The following is a 19,997-nucleotide window of genomic DNA, read 5'->3' as shown; positions in this document are numbered from 1 at the left end:
TGAGAATATTGGAGAAATTAATTTCAAGCATTTTTTCCCTACTCTACTTTTTTATATTGTTATTCCAGTAAGTTTTTGGAACATAAATACTGGCCTTATTTACACCTCCATCTCTTAACCACAATGAATAAAATATATATAAAAGCTGCAAAGCTTATAAAAAAAAGATGGGGTGACTGTGTAACTCTGTATTTCAGGCAAAATAGATGGTGATTATGGGCACATTTCCTGCAGCAGATCCCAGCAGTCACCCACAGTTCTGCCACAGACATCACCTGCAGTAGAAATTTCTCCTTATCGTGGCTATTTGAGCTTCCTAAATCCCAAGGACTGCAGGAGCACACCCCAAACTGCAGCATCATCTCCTATTCCATTTCCTACTAAATGAACTATGAATTTTTTATCTGAATTTACAGGCACCATTCACCAGCCTTTCTGCAGCAGTTTGTGCCATCACCACCACAGCCAAAGCCATTTTCTGCCCGGATATTTGGAGGAGATGCCCTGAGCATTTCTGTACAATCCACATTTCCCTGAGTGCTCTGCACGGAATAGGTGCAGCACAGTGTATTTTGCATCTTTCTTGTTTTTATTGCAGTTGTAAATCTTACATACTCTTTATTCTTGTGTTAAAGAAACAGTTTAAATACCAAATTTGTAAATCAAGCACAGTTCATTAAGCACTGAAGACTCCCACTGACTTAGATGCAAATTTTGTACTAATGTTGGAAATGCCTGGAAACCCACTGTTTCCAAGACCTTTTCCTGAATTTCTCTTTGCTGTCCGGATTTCCAAGGCAGTACTTTGCATTCAGCCCATTTTACAAAAACCTTCCAGACTGTTCAGTTCAGAGCAGCTCACATTTATACTGAGCTTTCCCTTGACAAACAAGTGTTTTCTTAAAACTGGGATGCTCAGCCACATAAATTGCAGTCCTGAGGTTTTTTTCCACCCAGGTATTAGTGGACCTGTGATGCTTTTTAAACACGTATGTACCATAAATACATTTAGATATATGGTGAAGTTTATGCACAAATAGACATGCAACTGCATGAGAGAAAGCCTCTGTGCAGACAGCACATATCTTACATTTTAAACAGCACAGAACACCCTCCCACACTCCCACATGAGGTGTTTGTGATTTATTAACCTAATTTTCAAAAGCACCAAGTGCCTACTTGCAGCTCTTGTTGACTCTGCTGGGGAACACAAGCACTAAATGGAAAATGAACAATATCTGTGTGTTCATGTCTCTGGGTGTATGGATGAGGAATTCCATACCCCCTTTAGGGTAGGGCAAATTTTGCCAAAAGGCCTTAATTAAAAAAAATAAATCTCATCTTCATGGGTGACAGTGTCAGAAGACTAAAAAAAAATCGCTGCTCATGAGGAGGAACTTGATTTTTAGATGTGATCCTCTTGAACCCCACCTTCAGGAAATGTTTCATTTTTGAAATTCTCCATCGATTAAGATGCATTGGTCTTTTATTGCTGTGACTAATAACCCAAATTCTTGGAGTGTATCCCAACAGTATTGGCAAAACAGTCAGTAATGAACCTGAGTAAATGGACTCTGTGACAAGAGCAGAGAGACTGGAAAATAAAATGCAGTGCAATGACAGCAAAAGTGGGAAAAAAATTCAAATGGCACTGTTTTCCTCATTTATTTTAGAACTACTTGAAAATTAACTTTTATTAGAGTAGCCATTTCTGGACTATTATGTCACTAAAGTGACTTGATTTGGATATAGAACCTCCTTGAGAAGGTGCCTGGAGTAGTTCAGGTCTATGTTCAGTCTCCTCATTTGACCCCAGGGGTTTATTGTTGCCAAATACAAAGCACTAGGAAACACTTTGATTTGATTTGAGCTTGTAAGACCAGTAAACAGCTGTACCTTCTCGCAGAAGAGCAAAGGATTAGTCTGGAATGGGAGACCAGAACATTTTCTACCCCTCTATTCTCTATTTAAATGTGCTTCCAGCAACTTTCAAAAAGAAAAGCAAGGATGTGTGCTTCTATTTCTCTTAATTTTACCTCTGTGTGGCAGTTTCTAATCAAGGCATGTTAAATATAAACTCATTTGTGTTTGACCCAAGTCTTTCATATTATCCATGGCAAATCCCCTTTGTGCAGGAATATTGAACAAAGTCTGTTGATTGCAGAGTTCTTTTTATTTTCGTGAATGGTCCAATCACGCTCTTGGCACACAAAGAGACAAGTAGCAGATGTTAAACAAGACTCTGAGGGATTATACATTTCTCCTAAAAGTTACAGGACTGCTTTCATTTCTTCTGGTTTGGTTTTTTTTTTTTTTTCTTTTACTGTCCTTCTATATTTTATGCTTCTGCTTCTCCCAAAGCATTTTCCTTCCTCCTGCACCCTTTCAGAGCCAGAGCCATTTGGGAGCTCCTGGCAGATCAGCAGAGGATGCCAAGAGTCCACACCAGAGGATTTCAACTCCTATTGCAGCTGATAATAACAAACCAGAGCATTGCCTTCACTAAATTTCAAAATTCAGAACTAAATTTCACTCAGTAGAACAAGATTAACATGATGAGTCCTTCAGCACCAACAAGGTCCAACCTAAATAGCTACTGTAATAACCAGGTTTCAAAAAACTCAAAGTTTTGGACTTTTTCTTTCTAAAAAAAAGAAAGAAAAGTAGCCAGAGCTATGCAGACACTTCTTATAACTATTTTTACAGAGGCTTTTATCTCCTTTCGGGTCATTCTCTGCTGGTCTGATGCTCCTGTTGCCATAGGAACAGACCCGAAGGTGCTTTGTTACAGATTACAATGGTTCCCCCAACACAGACATTTCTTTCCTGCCTCAGTTCAGCAGGTACCCTTCTCATGGGGACAAAGGGGAAGCTGAATAAATCAATCTCTAACTCTTCTATCTGTTAAGTTCTCATTACCAGAATACATGATATGATTTTACTTTTACTTTAGAAGCTCAGTCAGTGATCACTGGTACTTTAAGGACTGAGTTTCATTAACTACCCAGGCCATGCTACAGTTAATTGATTTGCAAGGGAACAGCAAAACTCAAATTATGGAAGGAAACATGATTGTCATAGTGTTACTTCAACAGAAGCATCAGGATTTTGTTTTTCACCACTGGTTTAAAATCTCTTTGCACCAGGTTTCATTAGGCTGATATAAAAATCAATTATAAAACGAGAGAATATTTTGTGCCAAGGACAACACCTAATTCATGTTCCCTGAGACCACTGGTTACTTGAAGGCAAATCCTATCTTTTCCAAAGGCCGAAGAAAAATCTGTGAACTATTTGGATATCTTCAGACTTTAACCCCAATAATGGACAGTGAAAATAAACGAAGAGCAGAGCCAAGAATGAAACAAAACTCTTCCAGGACCAGACAAATGGAGCTCAAATGGCCAAGGATGGCAGCTGCTCCCTTCCCAGTCAGGATGTGGTTCCACCTCCACTTCTTGCTTTTCCTCTCTCTCTTTCATCACTCTGTTCCAGGGTCAAAAAAACCTGGATGAAAGAAACTTGCTCTCTCCTCTAAGTACAAGTTGTTCTTTTCTCCCCACCCCCTGAGGTGTTCCTTGGAGTTGTGGGATTTATATCAAAAACCTGAGGCTACACCAGTTTAACTCAGCAGTGATGGGAAAACTTGTCCTGGCACCTCAAGGACAGAGCCCCCAGGAATTCAGGGATAGGTGCATCTCTGGTGACACACCAGAATTATTTGTGGCATATGGAATTTACAGAGCTTTGCAAATTAGCCCACGCCTTTTATTCCAAATTAAGATCTCATCTAATTTTGGCCTCAGAACCGCCACCTCAACAAACAGACAGTGCTAAAAACAACCAGCATCCTGCAAGGTTCTCTCAGTGGTCGGTGACTGTTGGTATCTCTTCCAGCTAATAAGTTCAGTGTGCCATAATCACTTTTTAATTTTAAAAGCCACGTGATTGTGGGGGTGGAGCCTGATAGAAATGTCCATGGTACATTTTGCACGTGGTATCTCATGTAACAAAGCAGATTATTAGTAATTCTTAAGCATTCTCCCCCCTCCAAACCTCAATATCATGTCATCACATTTACACACAGATTATAAAGATTGACACAAGGGATTTTTGCCAAGGGTAAATATAAGCTGACAAGGAAATAATTGAATTCAACTTAAACTGCCCAACTCAATATACTCCTAACAACTGGAAAGTAAAGGCTGTTGGAACAATGTCAGCTTCAATTTGGGGAATCAGGAAGAGTTTTGGTGGTGAAATCAGCACCCAGAAGTTGCTGCAGCCATTGGAGTTACTGCCACTAAAACTGGATCCCTATGGAAAGATTTCTTTTTACTGCTGGGAATAACTTTGCTGAGAGTTCTCCTTTTATAGTACCACTGCCTAATTGTTCTGCAGTGCTAACTTATGAAAATCACAGATATTTTTAGGTTCATCATTTATATACATCTCCTAACTCTCAGCAGAACTCTGCTCAGTGATTAACTCTTACCAGGATCACCTATGTTTCAGTGTATATTGTAGAGCAAATGCCTAGAAAATAAAAATATAAAGTCTAACTTTTATGTTATTCTGCATTTGTGCTGTTCTGGATTGGGAAAATAAAAAATAGATTATTTATAAGAAAAAGATTTGAAAAGCTGTGAACTTTCAAAGCTCAGAAACTACAACAAAACACCAGTTAAAACTCCACACCTGGTGCCTCAGGTACCAAGCCCATGAACTGAAAAACTCAAGGGCTGAACAAGAGTCCCATGCTGTGTGTGGGCAGCCACCCACCACGGGTTTCCTACCTGTGGGTGTGCAAGGAGAGCATTCACTCAGCTCCTTTCAAGACTGCAGTGAAAATTTTTCCATGCACCTTCTGCAGATGGACAGAGAGCCATTTGGAGACTGCATTACAGGGCAAAGGGAAAGGGTGGGAATTACAAGTACTTATAAAAGTTCATGAACCTACTCCTCCATAATTTAATTCTGTTTTTACTGAGGTTCATTCACCGTAGCTAAAAGCCATTTCAGCTGCAATAAAAAGGAATCTGTGCTTTAATTTAGGAATAGGAGGTACAAATGTTCTCCCAGGAGATGATAAATGCAAACACATTCCAGTACAAGAGCTGCTTTCAAGTAACCCGTGAAGCTGCTTCCAGCTCCTTAAAAGAAGGCATTTGGGGGAGCAGTGCCATGAAGAGCCCTGTGCAGGCAGGGAAGAGCAGTCCAAGCATCCCTGGAGGAATGGGGGGATCAGGAAACAAGCTGGGCATGGGCACTGAGCATCCATGGCAGGTGAGGAGCTCATTCCCAAGCACTGGCAGTGCCTGGCAACCAGGCAGGAACAGAAGGTGGAGAGGGTGACATATGGTGACCACGAGCATGAAACCTTTATTTCTCTGTAAACTTGCTGCACTGACCGTGATCTCGTTGATTTTGGCAGCCTAGGACTAACTTTTGGGGAAAGGGGAGCAGTAATATAGTAAGGAATAGCATATTTTGACAAGGGTATGTTTGCATCATAGATGTTTTATAATAAGAATATTACCTACTGCCTCCATCTAATAATGCCTATTGCAAACACAGTCAATGTGATTAATAATTTTCATAATTAGAAAACTCAGACACACAAACACATTGAGTTGATATCTCAATTTGTAAATAGAGAGGGTTTTATATTTTTGTTGTTTGGGGTGTACAATGAAAACTCGAAAATTTATTGCATCAGAGCTGTTTAAGAATCACTTCCAAAAATTCATAGAAGCTTCTTTTCAAGAGAACATTTCTGTTAATCTGGCAAGCAGTGAACTGTATCTTGCCAGTCCTTCCTGCCTTTGTGTATCTTTTGTGATGAAGTGAGAAGGTTTTTATTTTCATTAAAAAGAAAAGATTTCTGGGAAAAGATTGCCTATTATTCAAAATTCAGATTAGCAATTAAAAAAACTCCTAAACCTTACTGGCATATGGTTGGAATTGATGATCCTTAAAGTATTTTCCAACCTAAACGATTCTGTAATATTTTACTAAATTATGTTTGTTGTTGCTCTGTCTCTCATGATGTCCAACATTGACAAGAGTTGCTTTTCATAATAAAAACAACCAAAGGGTTAAAAGCAAATCAGCAAGCCCTGCTGCTGCATTTCATTATCCTTGGGAAAAGACTGCAAAGCTTTCTGATTAAAATCCCTTTTTAACTAGTCCTACAGTAAGTCTTAATACTGTGCTTCCAGTTACTGCCTTTTCTTTCCATGAATTTGGTTTGGGGTTTGCTTTTTTTTTTTTTAAATTCTCTAGACCAATAAAGCAACTTTTTTTTTTCACTCTGAAACCAGCCTCCTACATGTAAACATAATCTGGGAGCAGGATTAAAGGCAAGTGGGGAAAAAAAATTAGGAAAAAAAAAAAAAAGAAAGATTTCAGCATTACCTGGAACTGAACAGAGAAAGAAATCTGGTCAAGGCAACTAAACCCTTCAGGTCAGTCTAATTATATTCATTTATTCCTGCTTAGCACAGAGGTGATCCTTCAAATCGTTTGTCTCCCAGCCATGGCTATAAATGAGAGTGTAATACTGCAGTAAATGTGAGTATCAGCACTGCTCCAAGCCTGAGGCCAAACCCAAGCCCACTGCTGTCACAATGTAGGTTATCATTTACAAATTAACATTTCCCACTGCTCCCCCAGCATCTGAAATTTGGAGGGTCAGTCTTTCTCCTCCCAACCCTAAAACTGCAGAAACCATCAAATGAAAAGCGAGGTGGAGCCTCCCAGGGCTCGTGTCACATCTCCCCCCAGCCCTCAGAGAGCACAGGCAATATCTGCAGCACTGCATGGAGAAACCCCAACACAAAAATCCTAATTTCTTCCTTTGGTAACTCATTGCAGCAGCTCCCCATCACATAGCTAGAAATCTTCACTGTCATGGAGTTAATTCTCCCTTGCCACAAGCTGCCTGTTCAAGACCTGGTTAGAGCTTAAGAGACAAGGAAAATATTCAAAGTCATGTTTTAAAGGCCTTTAACATTTTAGTTCTTTTCCAAATTCTGAATGAAGAGCTGCAGAATTCTGCATAAACCAGCCTGCTGAAAAATGGAATACTAATTTCTAACATATCCTTGCAGGAAAATCCTAATCTTTGTATGGTTGGGGCACTGCTGGCCAGCAGTGAGTTTATGACTCCCTAAAAGACCTGCTCCAGTTTCTCCTGCACCACAACCTTCACCACCAGTTCACATCATTTATTTTGTTCCCCTCTGAATTGTGATTTTTTTTTTAATTTATTCTAATACATTGTAGCTTAATACATGAAAAAACCCTGAAATATTGTACTCTAGAGCTGCATCATCTCAATATCCAACCCACTGATGAAAACACCCAACTGCTGCAGCATCCCACAGAACCTCACAGTTGTTCAAATTTAGACTGAACCTCCCAATGTGCTTAAGATAATAAAGCTCCCAAATAATTTCGGTATCAAGAGGCTTATAGACTTGAAAATCTTTTCCATATCTGTCACCTCTGACATCCATGAGGTCACTTACCCTGCAAATGGGATGAGAGGGCTTTGCTGGTTCATTTTGCGTCAGCACACATCTGGAGCTTCCCAATTCATTCCCTCCCAGGTCCTTAAAATACTAAGAACTCACTAAGCACAGTCAGAGTTCATATCCTTTGACTGAACACTCGCTTGCTCTCATTAAGAATATTTTCACTTTTTAATTTCTATGTATTTTGCTCATAAACCTTCTTTGGATTCTCTATTATTATAACCTGAAAGGTAAATAGTGCTGATCCAGAGGCCACGATCTCTTGAGTTCTTGGGCACACCAAGTCTTATAATCTTGTACTGAAAAGTATAATACAGTCAAACACTATTCTAAATTACTGGTGGTCTTCTGTTTTGTTTTTTAATTATATGTAGCATGGAATTAGAAACATTTTAATATATTACAAGCAATTCAAAGACACCTCCTGGTCACTGCATTCCATTAACAAATATTTAACTCTCCATTTTAAAACATCCTTTTTGAAAGAAACTTGCCTAGTTATTCCTTAACACTAAACATGTCTTAAAGCTTCTTACAGCACCAGTCGACTTTTGAGGCTGCTCTTACGTTTTTTTCACTAATTTACTCAAGTTCTAAAGTATTTCATTGATGGTCTAAAATAGTTTTATGGACACCAAGTGTCTTCCAAAAGCAAGGATCTGAACTGGTGGTGATCCTTCCTGTGACTTCGAAGGACACCAGCAGCAGGAGCTGTTAAATTGTCCTCAGCAGCATCACCACAAAAAAGGAGATGAATAATTTCTATTCCAACCCCAGAGAGCCATTAGATAGCAGGAAAACAACTTCCTGAGCTGCTGTTTTGCTGAGACACCGGAGCTCGCACCCTGCCAAGCATTAAGGAAATGTAACGTTTCTTGATTGTGTGAATTCCTATTTCACTGAAACAGGATATTGTTCCCCAGACACCATCATTTCAATGCTACTCGAGGATGACCACTTTATTCCAAGTATTATTTCCCTTTTGGCACAAACACGGACATTTCAACCTCACATTTCGGTGAGTCTGAAGAAAGCAAAAAGAAGTTCATTTTAAGCTTTCCTCTTTTATGCTCACCTATATTAAAGCATGCAATTTTCAGGTAATAAAAATAATTTATTCCCTCTTTCACAACAACAGAATGCTGTAGGAAGTAAAAATTTTACACAAGGGGACAGTATTTGTACACCACCATTTTTGGCATGATAGAGACCACAGGGCTTTTATACAGCTGAGGAGTCAGTGTATGAAATGTTTGGCATGTAAAAGGGCTGGGAAGGAAGACAAGGTCTGTGGATAGCGGAGTCTGAAATCCCTCCTGTTTCCTGAATGACTGCATTTAAATATTCAGAAATTCAAAAATCATTTTTGTTGCAACCCTTAAACATATTTAAAAAATTTGCTGGAACCGCCAGTGGAGCTTCCACTTCCTGCAGGAGATTGCTGCAGCCAAAAAATGTTACCAAGAGTTTTGAAACCAACTCCACGAGAGAAATCTCTCTGCACACAATTTATTTTTTTAAGCAGTTCAATTCTCTCTTTCAGAAGAGCATTATTTTAAAGATATACTTTGATCTCACCCTTCATCCACAGGAACACACTCAGCTTTCATGGAAATCAGAGGGGAGTTCCTAAAAATTACAGGGGTTTTGCCCTTTGGAGTCTGACAACTAATGAACCTCTGCCCATCCCTGAGGCACATCCCTCAAGAGAAATCCAGAGATGAATCCTTGCTCTCGTGTCCCAGATCACTCAGGCCTCAGCAGGGGTGGCTGGGAACACTCACCTGCAAGAAATGCCTCCCCTGAGGGCTGAAGGCAGTTTTGCTTCTGAGTGGGAAATGTTTTGTATATGGAAATATTTTGTATTCTAACCTGGACTGTCACCCACGGTGGGGCACCCCCCTCCCTGCCAGGCTGCAGGTTCTCCTTATTACAAGGGATGGAGTGCCAGGACAAGGGGAATGGTTTTGAACTGAAGGAGGGCAGGTTTAGATTGGATATTGAGAAGGAATTGGTCCCTGGGAGGGTGGGGAGGCCCTGGCACAGGTTGCCCAGAGAAGCTGTGGCTGCCCCATCCCTGGGAGTGTCCAAGGCCAGGCTGGACGGGGCTTGGAGCAACCTGGGCTAGTGGAAGGTGTTCCTGCCCATGGCAGGAGGGTGGAATTAGGTGATCTTTAAAGTCCCTCCCAACCCAAACCATTCTGTGATTCTATTATTATTAAATAAATTTAACTGACAATAAATTAACTGACAATTATTCCAATGATGTATTTGTAAGGATTGCCTCATTTATATAAAAAGTACAGAGCACAATAATGTAACAATATCTTAATACAAGATAAATATTATTATGTAATTATTACTCTGGAAAATTGATTTTATTAATGAAACTATTACTCTCACAATAAATGGAAAGGTTTCATCATGCAAAGCCAGTGGAGAATTTGAGTACACAAATTAATTGTGCACCTGCATGAAGTAATTTAGGAAAGGATGTTTTAATATTTAAAACTCTGCTAAATATTATGATAAGCTTTATAGCACACTACATTTCAGAACAAAGCTTGCAGTGATTGGGGTAGGAATAAGTTTCTGAATTTTAAAAGGGTTGACATTATAGTCAAACATTTCAGTAAATTAAAGTATAACATTCTCCAATCCTCTTTGTGTAATAGGACCCACTAATGTAGCACAATTTCAATAAAACATATTTATTTTCTGATTGCTTTTAATCTTCAAAGTGTTTTTCAGCTATTGCTTCTGTGTAAATATTGAAAATTATCATTTGGTAACCCAAATACCAAAATAAGGCATTAGACTGATTTATTTAATCACCAAGGCCAAAAACCAAATCACGAAATGCACCAGCAATATTAAAGACTATTAACAACCTGTCACAGAACAGATTCTATAACCATGAAGAGATTCACGATAAAATTAAATGGTCTCACACACAAACACAAATGTGTGTTCTCATTTCTGAACTGTGGGTGAAAACCCTGAAGAACTCATCTTGAAAAAATAAAAACCATCAGGAACTCTTTCAAGAGACAAATCATTCATTAGAGACACAGCAGAGCTACCCATGAGTGTCACCACTAAAACTGTTCATCAACAGCAACTTTAATTAACAACTTAAATCACAACTGAGCACTAAGTTAAAACTAGAACAGGAGAACCTGAGCAAGGTAACTACATTCCTAACTTAAGCACTTTTCTTATGCACCCAAATTTCATCATGTAAAATACTTTAAAATTCAACTTCTAAAAATTCTTCTCAGTCCTTTGACATGTCTCTGTATTTAAATTTAAAAATGAGAGAACTTTTTAAATATCTGAAATTTTCCAAAACCCCTTGTGGTTTCTGCCCATATATTGCTGGCTGCTCTCATGGCTGGAATATTGAAACAATTCATGAGAAGCTCATTAAAACCTAGCAAGACAAGTCTTCTGGTGCATCTCATCAGAGCAGATAATAGCCTACAATCTAGAGCATGAATATAAGAAACAAAACAGAGCCTTTCAGACAAAGAACACTTGGAATGCATTGTTCCCATAAGCAGATGTTAAATTACTTCACTGTAAAGTGGAATTTATAAAACCCAAAGAAATTGTTATTTTTCTGTGAACAAACAAGATGAGTTTATTATTTCAGCAGGTGACACCAAGGTCCTGCACACGTGTCTCCCCACGTAGGCTGAGGTGTTGAAAGGAAGAACTGGTTGTTGACCAAAAATGCAACATGTACAGAAAAGTACTGACAGAGCAGGATGCAATGGGTGTATCCAGACTGCCAGACTGGCTCAAACATGACAATAATTCTTAAAAAAAACTTAGATAAGCCAGCTGGCTCGAGATTAAACTATCATTTAATTGGAGCTGTAGATCCTTGTGTGCAGAGAGACAAGGACCAGAGACAGCTCAGAAGATACACCTTGAGATAAGATGGATACAAAGAAAGCTCAGAAAATGCCTCAGAGCCTTTCCTGGGAATTGTTAACATCAAATACACCCCAGAGAAAGCAAACAAAATCAAATGCTGACTTCATGCCTGGGTAAACACCTCAGGGTTGTCACGTTCCGAGGACACCGTTCCTGGTCACACGTTCATTCTTACTTTTCTTATCAAAAATAGATCTCCACAAATATTTGCCTCAGAACCGTAAAAAAACCACTCAATTACCTGCCATAAAGAACATATTGATGCTGTTTGTCATTTAGTCTCGTGGGTATAACAACATCAAACTGTGTAAAACAATGTATTAAATGCGTGTACTCACATCAGTGTCGGGCCCCTTGTCAGCCCCAGGACAAGAGAAGGTAACGAACTCATGGCACCTCTTATGAACCACAAAACAGCAAACTGGTAAAAAGAAAAAAGAAAGGGAAACCAACAGTTAGAATGGCACAGGTTTGGTAGTGTTGTTTTGGTTTTTTTTAATCTTTTCTAATAAATATAATTACTGAAGAAATAAAACTTCTAGTCAAGTATTTCACCTGTAAGTCAACGAAAGAAAGCAGAGCCTCGTGTTAAGTAAGATACAAGACACCAAGTAAACACTATAATTAAAGAGGAGATAAGCATGCACATTTAAAAAACAAAAGACTCTATACAATGATACATTTTTAATGTTTAAAGCAGCCCACGGGGTTTGAATATAGTGTGGGATGACAATTCTGTGAAGCCACATTTCCTGAATCTAAATCCCTGTCACAGGGACTGTCAATGTGCACTCAGCAAGAGCAGCAGGCAGAATCCAGGAATGTTAAGCTGGAATGAAACCCATCCTTGGGTGTGGGATTTCTTCACCTGAATGCCTTGGTGAAGGTCTCTATCCAATGTCTTTACTAGTTAATTATTTCTGTGAGGAACCAAAGCTCTGAGTGAAGCCTGTTGTAGAGAACAGAGTGTTCTTATATCACAGGATGGCAGGAGATAATGGGAAAAGAAAATGAGTTCCTGATTGCAACATGAATGCCATTTAATATTTATGAATGATCCCAAAGAACTTTTTCTTTCTGAGATAAGAAAAGCTTATTTTAATTTAACTATGCCATGGGACTGAGGCTATAGGTTGTCCCAGACAGGTACCTCCAAACCACATAAAAAGAACAATTTGCTTGAGTGTGCTTACTTTAAGAAGTCAGTATTTCAGCTTTTCACCCTCACCATGGGCTCTTTCTTAATGTTAAGTTTAGTTCAGGTATTTCAAAACTGGTCCACATTTCAACAAAACAGAACAATTGAGATTTGAGACTGAGAAACTCTGGTACTAAACACTGTGGCATCAAGCAGTGAGTCAGGAGAGCAGAATGAAATGATGCAGAAGTAATTCACAGTTTCTTTACAGATAATGCATTCCCTGTATACTTTGAATTTTGTATTTCCAACATCTAAAAATACATTATTTCAAAGGACACTTCTAAAGAATAAAATAGACTTGAATTAACTGACAATTGCAAACACGGAATTTCCTCGACTTGGGAGGAAAACGTAATAAATCATCTCAATTGTTCTGAAGAGCTCACTTCACCAGGCAACTTTAACAGTTCTCCTTCCCACTTAAAATGTCTATGACTTGATTTCACCTAATGAAGAGCTGAGAAAAATGGTTTCAAGTGCCCTGCCTGTCACTGCAGGGTCCAACCACAATTCCACCCTAATGCCAGGCCGGCCTCGTTCACATCCCCGAGTCGCCCGTCCAGCTTTAAAGAACTCTAATCACCCTTCTGTCTCTCTCCAGCTCTTTTCCATCAGTATCCCATGCAGCAATTGTTTCCAACTGTTCTATTTCTGACATGGCATATGTTTATTCTTTGGGCAAAGGCAGTGAAGTGGGCTTTGCTCCACTGATTCCAGATAAGCTCTGCCGACTTGACATGAGCCAGAGTTCTGGCTCAGTGTCTGCTGCCCACTCGGTCGTCTGGTTTGTTAATCAATCTAAATCCCAATGAATCCTACAATTATCATTTTGATGGTTTGTTTCTACCAACTGGAAGATCACTAAGTGGCAATTACCATTAATATTACTTGCAGCTGAAACATGTTTTACTTTCAAATGATGTTTTTGGTTCCAAACCTTCCACTCTCAAAGACAATAGAGTGATTTGTGTTTGCAGGAATAAATCACATGCAGGAAAAATAATCTTGGTATATCCTTCAGAAAACAAAGGAGTTAACTAATTACTTTTGTATGCAGTGATCATACAGTTGCAAAATATAATGTGATAATTTATGCAAAAGTTCTGAGAAATACTATGGGAACATCCAGAAAACTTGTAGAATAGAGCCTGTTGTTCAAATTAGGACCTTAAAGTGGCTACTCCAACTCTGCCTTTATTCAGCAACGTATGTTATGGAAACTCTGCATATTTGGGCAATTCTTTTGGGCAGGATTTATGAAACACCATAGTCACATCTTATCTCTGAGCTGGCAGCATCTCACTGCACGATAAGGAACTCATTCAACCAGAGACAACGTTGACCTTGTTTTAAATTCCATATAAGCATCAAGACAAATACGTAGGAAGAACAGTGCCACTGTTTTCCACAGCCTCATTCCGTGGCTCTGAACTTTAGCTGTTAACTTCCTTGGAAATGAAATGAAATTACAATTCAGCTGCCAAAATAAGTAAACCAGAGAGATTTGTCCTTTTGGACCTTGGGCTGCACCTCAAACCCAGTCACTTCCTAAGGCTTTGATTATCAATGTTCACTACCGAGCTCTTAAAACTGAACTTCTGCTCATCCTAATAATAGACTGATTAACGTGGGCACCCGAACACAGGCTGTACAAACTCTTTTCCCCTTATTTCCCATTTGTAATGGCTTATTTATCTCCAAAGAACTCAGTTCCTTAGTAAGTGATCCGAATGCATCAGCTCTCTCTCATCTTCTGAGAATACTCAAATGAGAACCAAATAGTTTGACATAAAAATAAACAATGGAATAGGCAACTCTCATGGACTCAAAAATCTAAAGGGGAAAGAACAAGGGTGAACTGAAATCCCTTGTTAGCAGCTGTCATTTCCATACATAAAATTTCACATCCAAATTTTCATGTTGAAATCCAGCCATTAGAGTATATTTGAGCAGCAGTTTTTCAAGTTTTCTTTATTTCACAAAGCAACACAGATCTGGAGGTTTCACGTAAAGATTTACTTAGTTCAGATAAGTGCAAACAAAATGTCATCTGCTTAAAATAACGTCATTTTTTTTTAGCAATAGAGATGAAAAATAACCTCTCACTAGTTACTTGTTTTGAAAAGATGTTAAAGAGCTTCACATCACTTTATTGCAGCTGTTAAGAAGTCACATTACGTTCACCATCTTCATGTAATGAAGGTTATATTGCACTGCTTTGCAGAGACTGCCAGGAAATGTGTTTCTTTACATTTTAACATGATCCCAGTCGAAGGGAGCTGGCACAGGCTGTGCAGAGCAGCTCAAGAGCAAAGTGGCATCTTGAGGCTGACAGCTAAAATTAAAAAGAAAATTATTGAGGTCTGTTCATGCTTTGACAGCATGATTTTAATCTGTGAATGTATATACATATATATATATATATATTATATGGATGTGAGCTTCAGTCCTTTGGGCTTGCTGGAGACAAACCCTCTCCCTGCAGCCCAGGGAGGGATGGAGAGAACAAAACAGGCCTTGTGTTGCAAAACCAGACAAACTGCTGGCTCTCTGCTGGCATGTGGCACCCACCAGGCTGCTCCCTGCCCTCCACTCTCCCAGTAGTGCTGCAGAGAGCACAAAATGCTAAATGGACAGCAGGAAAACAAGGAAGAATGTGGGAAGGAGCACTCAGTGCATTCTCAAAGCAAACAAGCAGAAGATGCACGACAGGACTTGTAGGATTGATGGTACATAATGGAGGGCAATTCATGCTATTCAACACTGTTCTGTCCAGGCACAATGCTGAGAAAAACAGGTTGTTATTAATAATATATATGTGTTGTCATCACTTAGAGTTACAAGGCTGCTGTAAATTTCCAGCTGTTTTCTAAATTATGTGATGTGCAAAGGTTATTGTGATATATTGTTGGGTTAGAGTCATCTGCCCAGAAATACTGTTTTGAGTTGCTTTCATGTATGACACGGAGGGATGAGACAGAAATGAGATATTACAATGATAAATAAGAGAAATAGAAGCAATCTCCTCTATTAGATGATCCATAAAGAAGAAAAGCCATTGCTGAGCCCCAGTTACCCACACATCATTTAGCCATGTCTCTGAAGAGTTCCATAACCACAAGCATTCCAAGGAAAAATATCAAGACAAAAGTCATATGCATTTGGGAATTATTAAAAATGGTCAACAGATTTTTTTTTTTTTTAAAAATCACTTGTATACTCCCCCTTTCGGAAGAAAAACAACAGGTTAGATGAGCCTTTCCACTAGACATGAATATCTCTACTACACCACAGTATTCATGTGATCAGTAAGACAAATTAAGGTGCAAACCCAAAGGGTGGAGAGAATATATATTTCTCAGAGTCAAACTGAACAGCCAGTTACCAACTACAGAGAAATAAGTGAGGGTTTTTCTCAAGTCATCTTTGACTCATTTTTGCAACCGTAGAATTATTAAGGTTGGAAAAGATCACCAAGAGAATCAAGTTCAACCTTTGAACAAACACCACCGTTCCCACCAAACCACATCGTGACGTGCTGGTGCTCAAGACTATTCTCCCAACTCAAATGATGAATTTATAAAGTATTAACCACTGTAAAAATTGTGTGGGCTCGATGACCTCAGAGGTCTTTTCCAACCTACTCGATTCTGTGACCTGTGAAGCTGTGGCTCAACTGTCACGCCATTCTTAGCTGCCCAACCACAACAGGTACATGGATTTTGCTACATAATTTGTTTCCAGGTTTCAAGTATTGATCCTTCCAAAGGAAGCAACCAGAGAGGCCTCATTGGCAGCAACAGGGAAACAACTGGCTGTACACTCAATATTTGTTGTTGGGCTTCTGCTTTTGGGTTTTAAAAAAGAATTGATTCAGGACCGGACTGAGGAGCTACCACAGAAGTGTAAGAAGGGCAAAATCCTCTCTGTGTTATTCTCAGAGGACTTTCAGGGCCTCCACGGGAGCTCAGAGCAGGGAGTAATTGTTGTATTGCTGTTTCACATGCTTTGCATTTTCAGAGAGGCCACAGAATTTCCCCCAGGGGCCCATATCACTGCCTGGCTGGTGTTTCCTGCACACCACCGAGCAATGAATGAATGTGTCACATGGCACGTGTTAGTTCATGCTAAGATTAAATATAGCAATCACAATGAACAGAAATAGGGTATTACCTCCTCAAAATAGACTAATCGATGAAATGCCAACTCCATTTGTTATTTAAACAAGCAGTATATTTAAATACATTTACTAGAAATAGATTAAACTCAGCAACAGGGAATATTTCCAGAACAAGAAGAGTAACAATATAAGATATAGGATGTAGCAATACTTGCCTTTCTCCTTTTCTGAACATATTATAACTTGTACAGATATAATGAAAACCCCTTTTCTCTTAAATATAAGCAAGGCTGTAGATTACAACCCAAACACAAGTCAGAAGCAGTGACTGTTACTGCAATCGGGAATCCAGGGGGAATTTTTAAATTCTTAAAACTTACATTACTGTAACTTTTTCAACATGCATAATTTATAACACATCAGCTTGTTTTTCTGCCAGTGTTTCACCCCCTGCAGCAGAAAGTGCTGTCTCAGGGGAGTAGCCAGGCTGACACTCACAACTGCTCCATGCAACCCTTCCACTTGGCATTTACAACACTTTCCTGACTAAACCAGCAAGTCTGTTCCAGGCTCGGGAGGAAACAACCTTAGGAAGGAAAACAACCCTCTCTCCCCATCACCTTAACCCGTTACTAAGCTTCCTAAAGCTCTTGTGTAACAGCAGGTCACACAGCACCTCCCCAGCACTAATCTGGGCACGTTGCTCACCTCAGGGATTGCCTTTATTTTCACTGCAGACTCTGCAAAACTCAAACTCCTTCCTCAAATCTCCCCTGGAATCAAGCTCTAGAGACTACAACAAATCAATATTGATAAATTAGGGCTGATTTCTACTTCTGAGCTCCAAGTCTACTCACCAATAATTGGCCTGCATAATCTCAAGTTCATACATCTGACCTTGACACAGATTTTTTTTTCCTATTTGGTTGAGTTCATTTAGAATAAAAAAGTCAAGTGCAGGACAGAAATGAGACCTTTGCTGTTTATTTTTTTTTTTTAAATATAAGATAAAGTAATAGTTAAGTGCAACACTATCTTATTTGTGGGAAAGGATTATACAGATCGTCTGGACAGTCTTAACTACTCAGGTCATTAACTCCTTTACACTAAGTAGAAAACAGATGGATGTGGTTGGTAAGCTGGCTTTGCAAGATCTACAACAGTGTGCAAATACAGCCTGTGCCTGGCAGGGAAGGAATATACATTTACATTTACCCAAACAACTCTGGCAGACCTGTGGGATAAAAGTATAAATATATACCTGCAGATATATGTAAAACATTTCAAAAAGAGTTTGGATTTAGTAAAATACCTCACATAATATATTCAGATCTGTCTGAATACTATATTCAGATATGTATTATACCAGATTTGTCATTTCTGCCTTCCATTACAGCAAAAAGAAGGTATATGATCCTGTTTATTCTGCTAAAACTGCAGCACAGAGTTTGCCAAATTGAGGAAGCATTCAAAAATATTAAAGTATTTAATGCAATATGAAGTATTCAACTCTGTTTCAATCTACTTGTTAATTATATACTTTTTAAAAGACAGAGATCACCATTTCTGCGTAAAGTCATTTTTATGATTTCACAAAACCATTAATTTGCCTCCTTTGAGGTGTCCCACTTTATAAATGAATAATAACCCAGAAGTCATCTCTCAAAAACTGTGCTGGAATGGCTATTTCGAGAGCTTGTACCAGCAAAAAAGGTGACCCACAATCATAGACTTTTTATATCACTTCTGCAGGTAGAATTCACTTTACTTTAAAAACCTGCTGCTGTTAACACGTTGTACTCCAGCCACAAAACCCCTCTGGGGGCTGCTCTAATCTGCTCTGGAGCTGTGTACAAGCACATCAGCAAGGAACAGCACAGCTCTAACAATTAAAGAACAATAGGAAAGCCCAGCACTGTTGTTTTTTTATTTTTTTTTTTGTGAACAGTTCTTCAGATTCTTTCAACTAATTCAGCAGTGACCCCAATTGCAGAAATGGGATGCCTTAAATAAAGCAGCTGCCTTCAGCTTGATGTATCACCCAGCACAAAATAAAGGGCTGGGAAAGAGAGCAGTAGGAAGCAGCACAGGCTGTTCATATTTTAAAGCTGGATGAAATGACAGGCTACGAAATGAAACCCATCTCCAGAATGCAGCTGCTGGACTGTATTTTGGTTTGTAATACAGCTGGAATTCTGGACCCCAACAGAAAGCAAAGAGCTCTGGGAAAATCCCAGTGAGACACAGTCTGCCACGGTCCCATCATGCAGCACGGAAAAATGATGAGGTCCTCAATGAGTGAATCTCCTTTACACCAAGATAAATTGCACTGGCTTTGCTCTTATGAGCCAAGTCACCACCACACACCAACTCCTTCCAGCTCAGCTCCATCCACTGAGCTCAGGACCAGCTCTGGGAGCTGCCGTGAGCAGAGCTGCCCCTCGCTGCCAACCAAGCTGAAAACTTTATTGTTGGGTCAGTTGATGCCCAACACACTGAAGACAAACGTCTGAAAGACTCGTGTGTTCCCCTAATCCTTCACCTCACATTAAATCACCCACACGGTCAATTTAACGCTACCTGTGCTGCTTCAAAGCAAAGGCTGAACCCACTCGTGGCTCCAAGCATGGAAAACTGATGGAATACAGAGAGCACCCACTAGTATAGCTCTGAGGTTTTACCATCTCTTTAGAAACAACACAGAATATTTTATTACTAATGTTACAGCTTGTTTTTCTCGGTGCTTTATTTCGCAGTTTAATGATACCAAGCTACTGGTGGCCCTAAACCAAAACATTTCCTTGGAGTATGATTTGTAAGGGACACAAATACAGCGAGTGAAATGCCAGCTCTGAGTGCCAAGAGCTGAACATTAAGTATTTTGGTATATTTTGAATTTAAGTCCAGGCTTTCAGTCGTGTTTGAGAAACCTTATAACACACTAAACAAAATTAATGAACCTTACTTGCCAGCAAACAAAATCCACACACTAATTCCATTATTGCCAAAAGAGGGTGTTTATTTTTCTTCAGGACGGGAAGGAGCGAGGCCAGGATGACACTGAACAAGCTGTTTGAAATATGAACAGAGCCATATCCTAAGTGCTAAACTAAAAGAAATAAACTTCCTTTAATACCTGTTTGGACACAATCCTGATTGGAGAATCATGTCAGGGGAGCTGAAAGGTTTCAAAGCT

General features: G+C 39.3%; 1 protein-coding gene across 4 annotated transcripts in view; it reads right to left on the bottom strand.

The window, feature by feature from the left end:
• Nucleotides 1–19,997, bottom strand: part of PRKCA (protein kinase C alpha) — a 145,752-nt gene that overhangs the window by 76,823 nt on the left and 48,932 nt on the right. For all 4 annotated transcript variants that reach the window (XR_003529567.1, XM_027654672.1, XM_027654673.1 and 1 more), the window contains exon 3: nt 11,819–11,901. Coding sequence is in view for 3 of the 4 variants with exons in the window: in XM_027654672.1 (XP_027510473.1) it covers nt 11,819–11,901 (83 nt within the window). In the remaining variant the exon portion in view is untranslated. The remainder of the gene's footprint in view (nt 1–11,818; nt 11,902–19,997) is intronic.

The sequence above is a fragment of the Corapipo altera genome, unplaced genomic scaffold, assembly GCF_003945725.1.
Source record: "Corapipo altera isolate COAL_440 unplaced genomic scaffold, ASM394572v1 343, whole genome shotgun sequence".
In the NCBI taxonomy this organism is placed as follows: domain Eukaryota; kingdom Metazoa; phylum Chordata; class Aves; order Passeriformes; family Pipridae; genus Corapipo; species Corapipo altera.
The sequence above is the reverse complement of the archived record's forward strand: the minus strand, read 5'-3'. Positions and strand labels throughout refer to the sequence as shown.